At 38.9% G+C, this 18708-nt stretch overlaps 1 protein-coding gene across 3 annotated transcripts in view; it reads left to right on the plus strand.

Annotated features, from left to right (window-relative positions):
• The window catches only part of map3k4 (mitogen-activated protein kinase kinase kinase 4), a 211545-nt gene that overhangs the window by 153651 nt on the left and 39186 nt on the right, over positions 1-18708 (plus strand). For all 3 annotated transcript variants that reach the window (XM_060831662.1, XM_060831663.1, XM_060831664.1), the window contains exons 13-16: positions 2264-2397; positions 2479-2557; positions 3410-3476; positions 7790-7886. In XM_060831662.1, the coding sequence (XP_060687645.1) occupies positions 2264-2397; positions 2479-2557; positions 3410-3476; positions 7790-7886 (377 nt within the window). The remainder of the gene's footprint in view (positions 1-2263; positions 2398-2478; positions 2558-3409; positions 3477-7789; positions 7887-18708) is intronic.

Genomic DNA, 18708 nt, shown 5'->3' on the forward strand with positions numbered 1-18708 from the left:
AGATTTACTGGATGAAGTATGTGGAAAGACTGGATTGTTTAGGACTATACTAATTGGAGTTTAGAAGAATAAGGAGAAATCTCATTATAAAATTCCAACAGGATTAGGCAGGGTAAGGGCAGGAAGGCTGTTCTGAATGACCAGGGAGTTCTCTAAGGATACAAATAAGCTATAGAGGATGGAGATTAGTAATTTCTTCACCCTGAAAGGGGTCCTTTTTTTTAATTATTAATTCCCCAGCCTCATTCTCTAAGGGATCAGTGCTAACTTTAATTACTCTTTTTTTTATATGCTTGTTTAAGCTTTTATTATCTGTTTTTATATTCCTTGCTACCTTGCTCTTGCACTGCTGATTTCTTCCTTTTTTTAAGCCATCCTTTGCTGGTTTCTAAAATTCTTCCAATTTTTTGATGAACCATTTAATCTTCACAACATTTGTTTTTTTCTTCTCTTTCTATTTGAGACCATTCTTAACTACTCTACTTGGTCACAGATGATGTATCCTCCTCAGAAGTCTTTCATTCCCAGAACAATAGAAACTTGTTGAAATTATGAATTATCTCTTTAAATGCCTGCCTCCACTTTTCCATAGTCTTTCTTTTTTTTACCAATCTGCTTTAACCAAACCTCTACATATCCTTGTAAGTTTGAGACAATGTTTTCAGACCATATAAAGCTAAAAATTTCTCATTCACAAACTAAATGTAAAATCTTGATATTTTGATCACTCTGCTGTTTTGAATGCACTCAACTGATCCACCGTGCGATCTCTGTCAATTTAATATGTCAGTCTTTGTAAAGATTAAAGTTCCCATGATTATTACAGTGCTGTTGTTACTTGCTCTTATTATGACTTGATTTTTATTCTCTCTCACAGTGTAACTATTGTTCGGAGGCCTGATAGTACTAATTACTTCTTTCCTTGACTATTTCTGCGTTCCATCAAACTGATTTTCCTTCCTGGCGCATGTAGGTTTATCATTACCCATATTGCCATAACCTATAACCTTTCATACGAAAGGACTTGGGTTATTTGTGCATGAAACACAGAAAGCTAGCACACCGATGCAGTAGGTGATCAAGAAGGCTAATGGAAAGTTGGCCCTTATTTCAAGGGAATTGGAATATAAGAATAGGGAAATCTTTGTGCAAATGCTCAGGTGGCTGCTGAGACCACATCTAGAATACTTTGTACGATGTTTGTTCTTTTTAATGGAGGCAGTTCAGAGAACGTTTATGACACTGATACCTTGAATGGAGGGATTGTCCTATGAGCGAAGCTTAAACAGGTTGGGAGTCAACTCCACTGGACTTTAGCAGAATGAAAGGTGATCTGATTGAAATATGAGATTCGTTAAGAGTTTGATGGGTTAAATGCTGAGAGGATGTTTCTCCCTCATGCAAAACTCTAGGACCAGAGGTTGTAGTCTCAGAATAAAGTGCTGCTAATTTAACACTGAGGTGAGCAGTTTCTTCTTTCACAGGGTTGAGAGTCCTTGCCACAGACAGCTATGCACAAAGTCCTTGTGTATATTTAAGTCAGAGATGGATAGATTCTTAATCAGTTAGGGAATTGAACTTTACAGGAAAAGTGGACTTGAGGAATGTCAGATCAGCCATGATCCTATTTGAATGGTGGAGGAGGCTTGATAGGCTAAATGATCTACTCCTGTTCCTATTTCTTATGGTCTTCAACCGCGTAGATGTCCAGCGTCTTCTGTGAAACCGAATTCTCTTCCCTCTCAAGTTCCAGCCAAGGTAACAAGAAAAGTTTAATTTAAAGCCCTTTGTACAGAACTTGCTAAATCACCAACCTGCATGCAGACCAATGGAAGGCTGTTTTGGAAGTACAGCCCTCTTTCCCTCATCCATTTTTCACTCCCAGATTGATGTTTCTCACTTTTCCCCCAATCCAATATGATCAAAAAACCCAAAATAGCTGTGGATGCTGGAAATCAGAAACAAAAGCAGATGTTGCTGGTGAAACGCAACAGGTCTGACAGCATGTGTGGAAAGAAAGTAGAACTAATGATTGGGGTTCATGGACCCTTCTTCCCACAGACTTGAGTTTTTATAAGAAATCCCTTTGTCAGTGTAGCTCTTAGATCTTGTAAAACATTTACTTATTGAGCAGTGTGTTTTGGGAGGATTGTTTCATGCTTCCATTTCTTTTGCAAAAGAAATTTGGTAGTTACAGGTTGAAATATAAGATCTCAATGTACTTGTACCTATAAATATTTTAGAATAACTTCTGTCTTTTCAGTATCACAAAGAAGTTGTGCGCCTAATGTCTGGAGAATTCAGGCAGAAAATGGGGGACAAATTTATAAACTTTGCTAGAAAATGGATGACGTATGTGCTCACAAAATGTGAAAGTGGAAGGGGAACAAGACCCAGGTTGGAAATATTCTTATGAAGTTATATTTTTGAGTGTCGTCTTATCAGTATCATCCTCCTAATGTTGTGATCTGTTTGCAGATGGGCAACTCAAGGCTTTGATTTCCTTCAGGCAATTGAAGCAGTATTTATTTCAGCTCTTCCAGAAGATGACTTTGTGGTAAATTGGCTTTATTGACTTGTAAATAATTATTCCCACCTTTTGTGGTCAATACAATATGTTGCCTGGTAGTTATGTTTCAGTGTTTTGTTAGTAAATTAGGTAGGATCAAAGTTGTATGGTGTTGCATTCTAATTGCCTTGAAGGACTTCACATTCAATTAAGTACATTTAAAATCTATTGTAATGTAGGAAATATTGCAGCCAATTTACACACAGCAAAGTCCCTGAAATAACAATAAGTTAACTAGTGAGAATATTTTTCAAGCCTATTTATTGGCCAGAGCACAATCAAGAGCTCCATTTTTGCTCCTGTTTAAAGTACTGCAATGCCCTTTTTTCATGTGAACCTGAAGGAGGAGACTGAGTCTCATCTGAAAGATGGAAATTGCAATCCTGCTCATGAATTAAAATATCGTACTACATTCCTCATTTGTCTTTCATTTTTAAAAAGTGTGAAACTGAGGACAATATTTATAATAACCATTCTTTATTTTTCATTACAATTAACAGATCAAATTACATTTTACTGGTTTAGTCAGTTCACTTTGCCACAATCTTTTTGTGCCATATTTATGCAGATTTTTACTTATTGAGACACAGTTCAGTAAGATTTCTAATTTATGTTGTTATGGTATAGAGTCTGATTCCTACAACATTGTGTCCTTTTCTTATTTGAGACCATCCTTAACTTTATTTAGAAGCTCTTACTTCTGAGAAGTCTTTCATTCTCTGTGTCATGGGGTTCCAGTGGTACTTTCTATTACTTGAATCTTGGACGAGTAAGCTGACTGAATTCTCCACAATTATTCGATCTCTAGGATTGAGATGTACCTTTTTTTACTTTTTGCAGAGTTTGCAGTCTCTAATGAATGAGTGCATTGGTCATGTGATAGGAAAGCCTCATAGCCCTGTGACAGGTTTGTGTTCTGTGTTGTATAATTAATAAAGCTGGTAACAGTAATGTTTTGTGTCTTTTCACTTTTAGTTTGAAGCAAAATACTCAAGATGCTGGAAACCTGAAATATAAATCGAACATGCTTTATAAACTCAGATCACATAGTATCTGAGAAGAGCAAGAAAGAAATGTGTAGCTTTAAGGCAATAGCTATTGTATTTGTTTCACTCCACAGACGATGTCACACCTGTTGGATATTTAATGCATTTTTAGTTAATATTTTGAAATCTATCCATTCTATGCCAAAAATGACCAATTCTGTATTTCTACTCCCAGTCCTTTAAATAACTTTCAGATTTAGACAAGTCTTCATTAGAATCCCTGCAACACTGTGGCACAGTGGTTAGCACTGCTGCCTCACAGTACCAGGGTCCTAGGTTAGATTCCAGCCTCGGGCGACTGTCTATGTGGAGTTTGCATGTTCTCCTCGTGTCTGTGTGGGTTTCCTCTGGGTGCTCCAGTTTCCTCCCACAGTCCAAAGATGTGCAGGTCAGATGAATCTGCCATGTTAAATTGCCCATACTGTTAAGTGCATTAGTCAGAGGGGAATGGATCTAGATGAGTTACTCTGGATGGGTCGGTGTGGACTGGTTGGGCTGAGGGGCCTGTTTCCATACTGTCGGAAATCTAATCTAATCAATGTGGAAACAGACCATTCGTTCTGTCAAATCCACATCAAAGAACCTGCCAAAGAGCACGCAACCCAGACCCAGCAGCCACGTCCCCAACCTTGTAACCCTGTATTTGTCATTGCTAATCTCCTTAGCATTGTCAGTCCACCTAACCTGCACATCTTTGGACTATGGGAGGAAACTGGGCCACCAGAGGAAGCCTTCGCAGACATATAGAGAACGTGCAAATTCCACATAAAGTTGCCAGAGCTCAGTTGAGCTCAGATCCCTGGTGTTGTGAGGCAGCAGTGTTAACCACTGAGTCACTGTACTGCCCAATCTTGGTGATTAACTGTCAAATATCATGAGCTAATGCACTGTCTATGGCAACACATATACCAGTTACAATGCACTTGGCGTCATACAGCATGGAAGCAAACCCTTCAGATCAAATCGTACATGTCAAACAGGTTTTCTAAACTGAACTAATCCCATTTGCCTGCATTTGGCCCATATCCCTCGAAAGCTTTCCTATTCATGTGCCTGTCCATGTCTTTTAAATATTGTAATTGTACCCACCTCTACCAGTTTTCTCTGGCAGCTCGTTCCATTTATGCACCAACTGTGCGTGAGAAAGTTTCCCCCCCCTTTACCCTTTAAATCTTTTCCCTTTCACCTCCAACCTATTCCCTCTATTTTTGGACTCCCATTCCTGGGGAAAAGATCTTGGCAATTTAATATTATCTATGCCCCTTTTATAAATCTCCATAAAATCATCCCTCAATCTCCTAACTCCGGGGGGGAAAAGTCCAAGCCTATCCAGCCTCTCCTTATGACTGAAACCTTCCAGTGTTGGTGACATCCTTGTAAATCTTTTTTGCACCCTTGCCAATTTAATAACATCCTTCCTGTAGTAGGATGATCAGAATTGTACACAGTCCTGCAAACATGGCCTTAACGATGTCTTGTACAGCAGTAACATGACATCCCAACTTCTGTTCTCAGTCTTCTGACTGATGAAGGTGAATGTGCTAAACACCACCTTAATCATCTGTCTACCTGTGTACTTGTAAGTAGTACAAATACTTATTCAATACTGACCTCTCATGCAGTATATATATGTTGGATTTTTTTTCCCCTGAAGTTATTATTCTAACAAATTGTCCTGATGAGCGCAAGAAAGCCTTCATCAGAAACATATTTTATTTTTCACAATACTCAAATATTATTGTTGAGTTGGCAAACTCTGTCATTTTGTACTTTCAGTTAGAATATGGTTTTAAAAAAATACTTGCAGGGGTCTCTTGCCATTACTGTTCAACACACTTTCTTACTATCTAGATGTTCCCACAAACTTGTCTGGACTTTAACAAGCGCAAAATGAATTTACATAAAATAATGAGCATTGGCAATAAGATGGTGTTAGTTGTACAACTACTGTTACTTTGTTGATATTCTAAGTCAGCAAGTTTTTTTTCCTCTTGAGATGAACCACTCTTATTTGAAATTGTCAGTTCAGCTAGCATTTCTGAAGCCATTCAAAGTCCTTTTAAAATAAAAACTAAATAATTCAGTATCTGTGATTTTAGTGTTTTTATTTCTCTTGGAAAACTTGACCATATTTTCTTTCATATGGGAGCAGAATTAGATCAATCAGCCCAATGCATCTGTTCCGCTATTCAATCCAGGTTCATCTGCTTCTCGACCTCATTCTCTTGCCTTCTCCCTATAACCCTTGATCCCCTTACTTGTTAAAAAAAATCTATCTCAGTCTTAAATATACTCAAAAACTTGGCTTTCGCAGCCCTCTATGACAATGAGTTCCACAGATGCACTATCTTCTGACTGAAGAAATTCCTCCTCATCTTAGCCCTAAAGGGTTGCATCTTCATTCTGAGGCTGTGCACTCGAGTCCTAGCTTCCTCCTTGTGGAAACATCTCCAAATTCACTGTATCCAGGTCTCTCTGTATTCCGTGTGTTTTAATCAGATCTTCCCTCACCCATCTAAACTCCCAAGTACAGACCCAGAGTCCATAAGCCACTCCTTCTATGACAAGTCCTTCAATCCCGGGAACTACTTGTAAACCTTCTCTGGGCCACCTCCTACTTCAGTACATCCTTCCTGAGATATAAGGCTCAAAAGAATTCACCGTATTTCAAAAACAAAGTGCACAACCTCACATTTTTCCACATTGTATTCCATCTGCCACCTTTTTCGCCCACTCGCCTAGCCTGTCCATGTCCTTCTGCAGCCTCCTGTCTTCCTCAACACCACTAGTCCCTCCACCTATCTTTGTGTCATCTGCAAACTTAGCAATAATGCCCTCAATTCCTTCATCCAGATCCTTAATGGATAAGGTGAATAGTTGTGATCCTATCTGTGACCTAATTTCCACAGGTAACTAACTGCCATCCTAAAAAAAAATTCCCCCCCACTCTGCCTTCTGTCAGTCAGCTAATCCGCTGCCCATGCCAGTACTTCACCCTTAAAACTATGAGCTTTTATCTTATTTAGTAACCTCCTGTGTGACACCTTGTCAAAAGTCTTCTGGAAATCCAAATAGATCATATCACTGGCTCTCCTTTGTCTAACTTCCTCATTACCTCCTCAAAGAATTCTAACAGATTTGTCAGGCATGCTACCCCTTGCTAAAACCATGCTGACCCAGCCCCATTTTACCATGCACTTGCAAGTAGTTCGCAATCTCCTACTTAATAATCAACTCTTAAAAATATACCAATGACAGGTCACGTTAACCGCCCTATAATTTTCTTTGTTCTGTCTCCCTGCCTTCTTAAATGGAGGTGTTACATTCGCCATTTTCCAGTCCTCTGGGACCCTCCCGACTCTAGTGATTCCTTAAAGATTACCACCAGTGTCTCCACAATCTCTTCAGCCATCTCCTTCAGAACTCTGGTGTGTAGTCCGTCAGGTCTGGGTGATTTATCCTCCTTCAGATCTTTTTAGCTTCTTCAGCACCTTTTTCTTTAGTAATAGCTACTCCATTCACATCTGCCCTCCCACCTCTGACTTTTTGAAATACAACTTTTATGTCAATAAACGCAAAATAATATTGAAATATATTAATACACTTCAATATTGAATCAATCTTTATAAAACAAAATTATATTAAACAACATAAAAGTACAGTTAACATTTTGCTGACGTAAGTCATCAAATAAGCTAGTACAAAACAGTTTGAAGTAAGATTTATGTCATTGCTAAACTTTTTTTTATATATATATATTTGTCTTTTTGACTCTTTGAAAGATCTCTCCAGTAAGTTTTACTCTTCTTTCCATGGCCCACCAAATTAACCCTTTTCTTGTATTCATCGAATTCCACTTTGAAAGTTCCTGTTGGCCCTGCTTCCAGCACTCTTTTAAGCATTGAGTTTCAGATTATAACTTGTTGCTTAATTTTTTTTGTGTATATTTATATGAATTACATCCTTTTGGATCATCTAGTGTATGCAGCATACGAAAGAACTCACCCCATTTGTTGTCGTCATGTTTTATACTCAAGCTAACTGCATTAATTAATTTCACCGCAGTATTCTTGTTTGAAAGCTCTCTCGTGTTTTCATAGAAGTATTATTAATGATATTGTTGTCACTCCAATATATAAGTGACCTTGTATTAAGTACAATTTGCATCTTCCAGGAATTCATAGGAATAGTCCTCGTCCTATCAAAGTACCTCGATGCCATAGTGACCCACCAAATCCTCATCTCATCATCCCGGCACCTGAGGGATTCAGGTAAAATGCTGTGGTTGGTTCTGTTCACTTTGACGCAGCTTGAAAACAGGGCTGGAAGGTTTATTGATTTCACATCTTTTGTTAAGACATTCTTGGAATAAAGTCATAGTTCTTTGTATTAAGAAATACAATGTTTTTGGCACTGTCTGCCAATTCAAGATAATTAAGATACCAAGCTTACTTCAGTAACATCAGATTCCAGTGTTTTACTGACCTGTGAAAAGAAGACACCTGTTCGAGATTCTGATAAAACCTACAGACTATATTTGAATATTGACTAAACTCAAACTAAACAGTCAAATTGTGATTCCATTATCTTGCAGTCTGTGAAACCAATATTCATTCATTGTAGTTTCTGTAACAGTCTTCTCTTGGACTTTTCAGAAAATGTTTGATAAAGTCCTATGTAACAGATTTGCATATAAACTTAAAGTGCATGGGGTTGATTGTAGTGTACTGACATAGATAGGAAATTGGTTGGGAGTTGAGGAAAAATAATAGAAATATATGGGACATTTTCCAAATGGCAGGCGGCGGCTCACGAGATACATAGGAATCAGTGGTTGGACACCAGCTATTCACAATATATGTTAATGATTCTAGTCACACAGCATCAGGTTATAATCCAACCAGCTTAGTTAAAATCACAAGCTTTCAGAGCGCTGCTCCTTCATCAGGTGAGGTCACGTGCACTTTTGTTGAAGGAGCACCGCTCTGAATGCTTGTGATTTCAAATAAATCTGTTGAACTATAACCTAGTGTCATCTGACTTCAGACTTTGTCCACCACAGTCCAATACCAGCACCTCCATATAAAGATCTTAGAAGAGGGAACTGAACGTTAAATGTGACAATGCTGTTCCTTTAGCAAGGTTATGTTGTCATTGTTTCTTTTTCAGAGAGATTGTAAAAGACAGATTCCAAAAAGTCTAAGTTGAAGAGTTTTAGGGCCGATTTGATGATAGCTAACATGTGGTGTCAGACAGAAACATTTCACGTTTAAAACAAGCACTTGTACAATGAAAGAGGAATGGGCAGTTCTCCAGCTCAGCTATCATCTGGTATGATTTGGCTTTTTGGCAGTCTGGCTATTTACTGAAAGCAGTCAGGCAGTTTTTGAAGCTGCTGGACCCAAACAAGCAGGTCCTCCTCTCTCTCTGACTTCTCTCCTGTAAGACCCTGGGTTTGATTTTACCTTTTGTGCTGAGGGGTGTTTATGGGGATTGTTGCATGTATTTGGAACAGCATCATTAAGTTGGTATTGTCTGTTGAGTTTTTGGATGGGTTAAGTTATTCTCTTTTGTTTGTGTTTCATTCGGTAGTCTTAGAAATGAATTCTGTTTTATTTAACACTAAGTGGTTTGACCAACTGCATCTCTCCTGGAATATCTGTGTTACACCTGCTTAAAACAACTAGCAAAAGTTAGAGTGGGCTGCTTTCTTGAAATGTCTTGAGGGGATCTGGCCTGGTCCCTAACGGTTTGGGGCTCTTTGTGGGATTTTTCTATAGTTTTGATTTAGGATTAGGGTTGTTGGACTTGAAAGCAGTAAGTGGTAGGTGTCAGGGTCTTTTTGTCCTGGATGTTGTGTTCAGCTGATGTAAACATTGCTTAAGATAGCAATGGCTGTTTCAGTCACTATTACAGTTTTCTGGGGATGGAAGAAGTTACTTTAGGGAGTTTTACAAAATGTAATTAGGGCCAAGCTGCTGGAATTAGCAAACAAGCTGGAGATGGAGCTGCCTCCTTCCTTGCAGCAATAGCTTAGCATTTAAATTTGCTGGAAGTGTCATCAGAATCTTAAGAGATGGCTAAAATTCAATTGAAAATGAAGCCGCTTGGGTTAGAGGCAAAGGACAACAGTAATGAATAAGTTTGAATTATGATTAAAAACAGAGTGGAAAGGAAGAAAGATAGGGAGTTTGAACTTCAAAAATTGCCCCTGAGACAGGGAAGTCAGCTTAAAAGGATGGAGATGAAGACTGAAGGTAAGTTTAGTGAGGAAGAGGATGAGAATGAGGATGAGCAAACCTATCATAGCCAAAGGTCTGGTGAGAAACTGTTTAAATATGTTTAAGCATTGCTTAAATTTGATGAGAAGGATATGGAAGCCTTTTTCATCTCCTTCGAAAAGGTGGCTAGTAACCATGTGGGTTTTGTTGATCCAAACAAAACTTTTAGGTAGAACTAATGAGATATTTGCATAACTATCAGAGGAGCTAAAGGAAGCCATCTGAGCTTGTGCCAGAAGCCTCCAGACAACGTTTCAGGAATCTAAGGAGGGACCCTGGTCAAATCTACATGGAGTTTGAAAGGATCAAACAATTTTGATAGGTGGATAAGGGCATTAAAAATAAAGCAAACCTATGACGGTCTTAAAGAGCTGATTATCTTGCAGGAGTTCAAAGTTCACTTCCTGAAGCAGAGATTTAAAATGGCAAGATTAGCAGCCTAAAGATGATGATTGAGTTGGTCCATAAATCAAAGTTTGCCTTCCAAAATCAGTTTCAATTCATGAAGGATCTAAATTGGGAAAAAGAGAAATCCTCATGTGTGAAGGGTAAGTTAGATCTCGGTGAAGATAACTTACCACAGGGTAAAAAAAGAAACTTTTGGAGAGGAAAGAGAGGTTGATAAGCTCCTTTGTTTTCACTGCAGTAAAGTAGGCTATGTGAAATCACTGTATTGGTGGGTTTGGAAAAGTACTGGGAAGCCAGTGAATTTTGTTGGAGTGGAAACGAAAAGCACAGTGGATGCTAGAAAGCTGCACCAGAATGTAGAAGCTGATCGGAGGTTGGTTGAGGAGGAAGTGCCAGATCATCTTAACTTTACCTTCGCAGGGATATGGTTTTACTTGCATAGGCCAGGAGCAGCAGATAGAGGTTACAGTATTAAAAGATACAGAGCCTCTTAATCTGTGGTGCTGAAAAATGAGGAGCACATATACCGTTGAATGTCTATTGCCAGAAAAGGTGCTAGTAAGGGAATTCTTGGCGAGACAAGAAGCACTCAATTATGTAAAGTGAGGTTAGAGTATCCAGTGAAAAGTGGAGAAGTCATGGTGGGAGTACTGGACAAACACTCAGCTCCAGGAATACAATTTGTCCTTGCTAATGATGTAGCTGATTCACAGGTTGGAGTGGTGCTTACTGTGGTTGAAAAGCAAGTCGAAACTTTGGCACTTGAACTATTGCAGGGCACATATCTTGGAATTTTTCCTGACTGTGTGGTAACAATGTCACAAAGCCACCAGTTGAAACAGGAGAGATCAAAGAGTACAGATAAAGTTGAAGTGGAATAAGCTGAGACCCTGTTTGATCAGATGGTGGAGACAAACCAGGAGCAGATAAATGACAAAGCAGAGATCTTTAGCTCGGATAAACTAACTGAGTTACAGCAGAAAGATGAAAATTTAAAGCAATTGTGTCAAAAGGCATACACAGAAGGAGAATCAGAGTGCATCCCTGAATGTTATTATCTTAAAAATAATGTTTTAATGAGGAAATGGAGACCATTACATATTCAGGCAAATGAGAAATGGGCAGAAGTTCATCAAGTCCTAATATCAATAGGTTTTGGAACAGAGGTGTTGCGAGTAGCACACGAGCTACCATGGGGCAGGGGGGGGTTGGTGTCAGCTAGGAGTGAAGAAAAACTCGAGCTGAAATGAAATCACATTTTTACTGGCTTGGACTGCACAAGGATTTGGTTGGCATATTTGGCAAAATTCATACATGTCAGGTAATTGGAAAACCACAGGCAGTAATAAAATCTGCACCTTTAATACATATTCCTGCATTTGAGGAACCTTTTATAAGAGTCTTAATTGATTGCAAAGGACCCCTACTTAAAATAAAAAGTGGGAATCAATATTTATTAACAATCATGGATATGTCCACTAGATTTCCAGAGGCCATTCCATTTCGCAATATCACAGCTAAAAGGATTGTAAAGGAATTACTCAAAGTTTGCATGAGATACAGACTACCCTCAGAGATACAATCAGATCAAGGGTCAAACTTTACATCAGAATTATTCAAGGTACGGACAGCTTAGGAATAAAACAATTCAAATCTACTGCATACCATCCAGAGTTACAGGGAAGGGTGGCATCAGATATTGAAGCTCATGTTGAGGAGTTATAGTCAAGACTGTCCAGATGATTGGGATAAGGGAATTCCATTTGTGCTTTTTGCAATCAGATTTGCACTAAATGAATCGACTGAATTCGGTCCATTTGAATTAGTTTATGAGCATGAAGTGAGAGGAATGCTAAAATTGATTAAGGAGAAATTGGTAAGTCAGAATTCAGAGAACACATCTGGACTCTGTCAATCTTTCGGGAACGAGTTAATAGAGTGGGTGAGTTGGCTGTACAGCATTTAAAAGTATCTCAGCATACAATGAAACAAGAAGCAGACGAGAAATCAGAAATTTGCAATTTTGCTATCAGAGATAAGATGTTATTGTTACTTTCAGTGATAGGTGAACCTTTAAAAGCAAGGTTTAGTGGGCCTAATTAAATTGAAAAGGAAATTGAGTGAGGTGAATTATTTGAAAAGGACTCCAGACAGAAAGAAATCTTGCAGTGTGTCTCATGTGAATATGCTCGAGATATTTTGACAGGGAAGGAAAGCCAAAGGAGACTGTGTTATTAGTTACAATACAGGGGGAAGAACCAAGTTCAGAGGATTCTGATTTGGACATTCCTCAAATTAAATTGGATAATGAGGAAGTTGTCAAAAATTAGGATACATTATTGAGTTACCTTCCAGAGGAAAATCAAAATGACCTGAAAGGGTTCTTACCATCACTTGGGGAGATATGTGGAAATAAGCTGGGAAGTACTAACCTAATTATGCATGATGTAGATAAAGAAGATGCTGTTATGATTAAGCAACATCCTTATAAGGATAACCCTCTAAAGTTGGCACAGGTTCAAAAGGAGATTGAATGCATGCTCCAAGATAACATAATACAAGTGGGTCACAGTGAGTGGAGCTTTACCCATAGTAATTGTCCCAAAATCAGATTGTACCCAACAAAGTCAGTACAGTTACAAAGATTCATGCATATCCAATTCTGCCTTTGGAAGACTGTGTTGAGAAGATGGGACAAGCAACTTATATGTCTAAGTTGGGCTTGCTCAGAAGATACTGGCAGGTACCTTTGTCAGAAAGAGCGAAGGCAGTTTCGGCTTTTGTAACATCAAATGGACCTTATCGGTTTGAAGTCATGGCATTTGGTATGAAAAATACACCAGCCACATTTCGGAGACTAACCAATGAGGTCACTGCTGGACTATGCGACTATCATGTATACATGATTTTTAGTCACACATGGAAGGAACATTTGCAACATTTAACAGACTTGTTCGATCGACTTCGGAAGGCTAGCTTGGTGATAAACCTGGATAAAACCTGCCAAAGCCTGAGTCAGCTTCCTGGGCCATGTTATTGGACATGGATAATGGCCTCACGGGATGCAGAAACAAAGTGATTGGTGTGTTTTCCATACCTTCGACAAAAAGAGCAGTGCTACAGCTCCTGGGATTGAGTGGATTTTATCGAAAATCGATGGAAGTGATATGGGTGTCGGTGCTGTGCTTTAACAGGATGATGATGATGATAAGGTAGAAAGACCTATTGGGTATTTCTCCAGGAAATTGAACGTTCTTCAGCAGAAATATTCGACGGTTGCAAAGGAGACTTTGAGCTTGGTGTTGGTGTTACAACATTTCAATATTGTATGTTATCAATAACGTATCTGAGACAACCATCTACACTGATCATAACTCATTGAAGTTTGTGGAGAAATTTAAATACAAAAATGCCAGACTGTTTAGATGGATGTTTTTGTTACAGCCATTCAATTTGACAATTGTGCATGCGGCAAAACGAGAAAGCGTTGATTGCTGATGCATTGTTGAAGCTTGCATGAGAAACTGAGATACTCAGTCCAACAGACTGAAAAAGAATGTAGTTGTGCATGTTTGCATGTTCATACTCAGTGCCATGTATGTGTGTGTTTTAGGGCACAAACAGTTTCGGACTAAGAAGTTTTAAAACAAAGCCACCTTTGGATATTGATGGGGTTTGTTTTAAGGGGGAGGTGTGATGCTGCTGCTCCTTCAACAAAGTTATGTTGTCCTTGTTTTTTTTTCCCCCAGAGAGATTGTAAAAGATGCAGACTCCAAAAGCTCTTAAGTTGAAGGGTTTTAGGGCCAATGTGATTATAGCTAACATATACTGCGTCAAGCAGAAGGCTTTCAAATTTAAAAAAACTTGTACAATGAAAGGGGAGTGACCAGTTCTCCCAGCTCAGCTATCCTCTAGTTTGATTTTTTCTTTGGCAGTCTGGCTATTTACTGAAGGCAGTCAGGCAGTTGTAAAAGCTGCTAGACCCAAAGAAGCAGGTCCAGGCTGTTCTATCCTGTAAGACCTTGGGTTTGATTTTATCTTTTGTGCCAAGAGATGTTTATGGGGAATATTGCAAGTATTGGGAAAAGCATCATAAAGTTGGTACAGTCTGTTGGGTTTTTAGATAGGTTAAGTTATTCAGTATTCTGTTCTCTTTTGTTTGTGTTTCATTGGGTAATCTTGTAAATAAATTCTGTTTTGCTAAAACCAAGTGGTTTGACCAACTGCATGTCTCCTGGAATAACCATGTTGCACCTGCTTAAAACAGCTAGCGCAGTTAGGAACTGTGCTGTTATCTTGAAATGTTTTGAAGGGGTCTGGCTTGGTCCATAACAAGTTTCTCTAAATTTGCAAATGGCACAAATGGTGGTAGTGTGAATTTGAGGAGTATACAGAGATGTTTCAGATGTGATTTGGGTAAGTTCAATGAGTAGGCAAATATATGTTGTAGTATGACACCTTATCCACTTAATTTGCCTTCCATTTTTGCAATCAATCTGAATGTTGATCACTTGGGAAAAGGGGAGGTGCACTGACACCTGGGTTTCCTTATACATAAGTTGGTGAAAGGAAGCATATAGGTGCAGCAGGCAGTGAAGGAGGTATGTTGGTATTCATAGAATGTTTCAAATACAAAAACAAGATGTCTTGCAGCAATTATACAGGGCCTTAAGGAGACTGTGTCTAGAGTATTTTGTGCAGCTTTAGTCTTCCATATCTGTGGAACGGTGCCCTAGCTATGAAGGGAGTGTATTGAGGTTTAACAGCCTGATTCCTGGGATAGCAGCTCTGACAAGTTAAAATTATATTCACTGGACTTCAGCAGAATGAAGGGAGAATTTCATAGAAACCATGATTTCTAACAGGGCTAGACAGTGTAAATGCAGGAAAGATATTCCTAATGACTTGGGGAGTTCAGAACTGGGGGTTGCAGGATGGGAAAAACCATTTAGGAATAAGATTAGAAGACATTTTTTTAATCCAGAGAGTAGTGAGCCTGGGGAATCATCTGCTACAGAAAGACATTGAGACCAAAATATAGAATGTTTTCAAGAAGCTGGTTACAGTTCTTAAGGCTAGTAGGATCAAAGGATATGGGGCGAAAGTGGGAACAGGGTACTGAGTTGGATGATTGGCTATCATTGTATTTAATGACAGCACAGATTCAAAGGGCCTCTTTTCTGTTCATTTCATTTCTGTATTTGAGCACAGATACTCAAGTTATTTTTGAGTTGAAAATAGATGACATTCTGGACCATTTGTTCAATCAGAGAGGCTGAATAATTCCTAACAGCAGCATAGCCTATTCCTTGCATGTGTATTTCACTGAACTTCGCATATCAAATGATTGTGTAAATACTTTCTTTCAAAAATATGTTCTCAGTGACCAAATTGCCTTGTGGGAAGCTGTCAACATTTACTGCTTAAAATTCTATGTTGATCATAGGTTCTTGTACGGGTTGTCAATCACCTGCAAGTTATCAGTCAATCCTGTGCCTGTCATAGTCATAAAATACTGAAACAGACCCTTCAGTGTAACTCATCACCAATCGGGCATCCCAATCTGACCTAATCCCATTTGTCAGTATATGACCAATACCCTTCTAACCTTTCCTATTCATATACCCATCAGAATGCCTTTTCAATGTTGTGATTGTACTTTGGCAGCCCATTCCATATGTACGCCACCTTCTACATGAAAACGTAGAAGCTCTTACCTTAAGCCTATGTCCTCTAGCTTTGGACTCCCACATCCTAGAAAAAATACCTCGGCTATTCACCCTATCCATGCCCCTCATGATTTTGTAAATCTCTATAAGGTCACCCCTCAGCCTCCAACACTCCAGGAGAAAAAGACCCAGTCTATACAGCCTCTCCCCATTATTCAAACCCTCCAATCCCTATCATCCTAACAATCCAGCTTATCAGTTAAGATGTTGGCATTCTCTTTTTTTTGTTTGCATGGTGTGATGGGCTCCATTCAGTTGTTGAGCAGAGATTCTAAGCTCCAAGTACCGATTGGGACTGATGGACTGTGGTGAGTCAGCACCTTATTATTTGGGGCTGTCCAATTTGAGAAACCTGGTGGCTGACAGGTGAAATCCGGTGAAGCCTCCCACTATTGGAGACATCCTACACCACCCATTCTCCATGCCACTTGTGTTGAGCTTATCATTTGGAATTGCTGTCTCCTGTGTTGTGAAATTGGTCTTTTGTTTTTAAACTCGTTTATTGAAAACTGAATACAGAACAAGCTTGACTATTCAAACGAGATGGGTGGGGAGTATTTTGTTTGGATAACTGATCTGATTGTAAACAAAGGAAGCAGTACTGAACATAGTTACAAAAAAAGCATGTTGACAGAGTTTTAATTTCATCCAATTGATAAAATGTGTACAAACACTGGATATTGCTTAAAAATGCATGTTATTTTACAAATAAAATCACTTTGGCTAGAGTTTGACTGAAGTCAGCCCCGTTTTCCTCTGTTTTATCCTAGTCCTTGGCAGCTACCAGCATCTTTCTGTTCGGTGTCGTCCCGCCACCCAGCCTAACCAAATGTTGTCCCTCCCTCCTCTGCGACCGCTGAGCCCTTAGAGAGAGAGAGAGAAACGCAGAGTATAGGGGAAACATGAGGGGGGAAGTTTTTTGCTGACTTCAGTTTCCTTTCTCTCATCAATTTTATTTTAGGGGGCAATGTTTTCCTCGTGTTTCCTCCCGTAAAATTTTTCTCCTGTTCGTTTTCATGTGCGCTAACTCACTAGGATTTGCTTTTCCCCCATCAAAACTTACATTAAATTTTCTTGTCAGCTTTGTTTGGGAAAAAAAGTCTTCATGGGATAATGTGTGGGAAAAGCAATGGAAACGAAAAGTGTGAGTGCATTTTTTGACTTAACTCTCCAGAGAATAAGCTGAGGAAAACAATTGTCACAAGCCTTTGTTCTCGGAGAATAAGTATCAGAGAGCCTTTTTATAAAAAGTGGAAGACTTACCTCTAACGTCACATCTCAATTATATATTTGAAGTTAATTCTTTATTAAAGCATACTTGCATCTATATTCCTGTTTAGATTTATAAAATGATGTATTAACTGGATGAGGAACAGAATTTTCCTACTTCAATTGAAATGCATGTACAGGGATCTTGTTCGGATAAGTGATGTTTGGATAATTGCAGATTGTTCTGTATTGATTTTTAAAATTCAGTTGTCATTTGTTCCCCTTCCAAAAAAGCATTGCGCTTGGGAGATAAATCTTTGCCAATGGATTTATCTGAACAAAATACAGCTTCAGGAAAATTAACAAAGCTGGAATTTCTTCTACAGAGTGCAAGTGTGGATAAATTAATGGAGACCCTTGGTTGAGGTCAAAGGAATGTAAAGAGCCATGTTTCGGATCAACTTAGTTTCAGGGTTGTTGAAAAGATGTTGTACTTGGCTATCGGTGTGCCTCTGTGTTCTACCTTAGATTCTATGTTGGATTTTAATGCTTTTGCCTTCAATTCTCCTATAATATCCACAAGATAGTGGAGCTATTTACTCGTAAATGGGAAAGGGCATGTCTACATGCACTGGACCTGTGCACAGCAAAACTAGGTATATTGGAGTTAAATCCCTCTGCTGATGGTCCACAGTTCGTCATGAAATACCCTGTTCTGGTCTATTCCATTTAGCGTTGTGTTTGTGCCCTGATGGCACACACAGACTCTATATTGGTCAGTTGTCTGTTGTGAATATGTATTCTATTTGAAAAATGATGACAAGGTCAGGAGTGTTCTTTTTCGTTCAACAGTTTGTTAGTTGTATCTTCCGGAAGAAAAAGTCAGTTATATTGCAATTGATCTACAATTGGTGATAGACATGAAAATGAATAATTTTGTGTCTTTGCTACACTTGATGCTTGTTCGAAGTAGCTTTCAACATGAGAGATGAAGGGTTGTCGCTGGATTCCAATTCTCAATTTTGTTTTCAAGTTGATTTGTGTGCAAGTCAGAACACATTGCAGGATGATATAAAGTAGCTGTTCATAAATACAGAAAATATTCATATGTTGGACCTTTAAAATTGGGATTGTGTGTTTGTAAAGAAAGGCAGCAGATTCCTTGCTGATGTTTGAAGTAATGTTGCGAGATTTCATGGGTTCTGCAATCACTGCTGAAGCATCTCACAGTCACTCCCTCGCCACTATATACCATTGTACTGGCATCTGTTGGGTCCATCATCCTAGTGTGACAGTATATACCCAGATGTGGTGATGGAGGAATTTGGCAAGTTGGCTGAATGGTGTAATTCAGTATAACTGCTAGGCTGTTGCTAGATTTGTCTGTGGAATAGCTTTTTCAGTTTTGGCACAGCCTGCAGCTAGGGATGATTGCAGGGCTGAGTTTGTCCTGTTAGAATCTGGGT

The sequence above is a fragment of the Hemiscyllium ocellatum genome, chromosome 10 (assembly GCF_020745735.1).
Source record: "Hemiscyllium ocellatum isolate sHemOce1 chromosome 10, sHemOce1.pat.X.cur, whole genome shotgun sequence".
Taxonomy (NCBI): Eukaryota; Metazoa; Chordata; class Chondrichthyes; order Orectolobiformes; family Hemiscylliidae; genus Hemiscyllium; species Hemiscyllium ocellatum.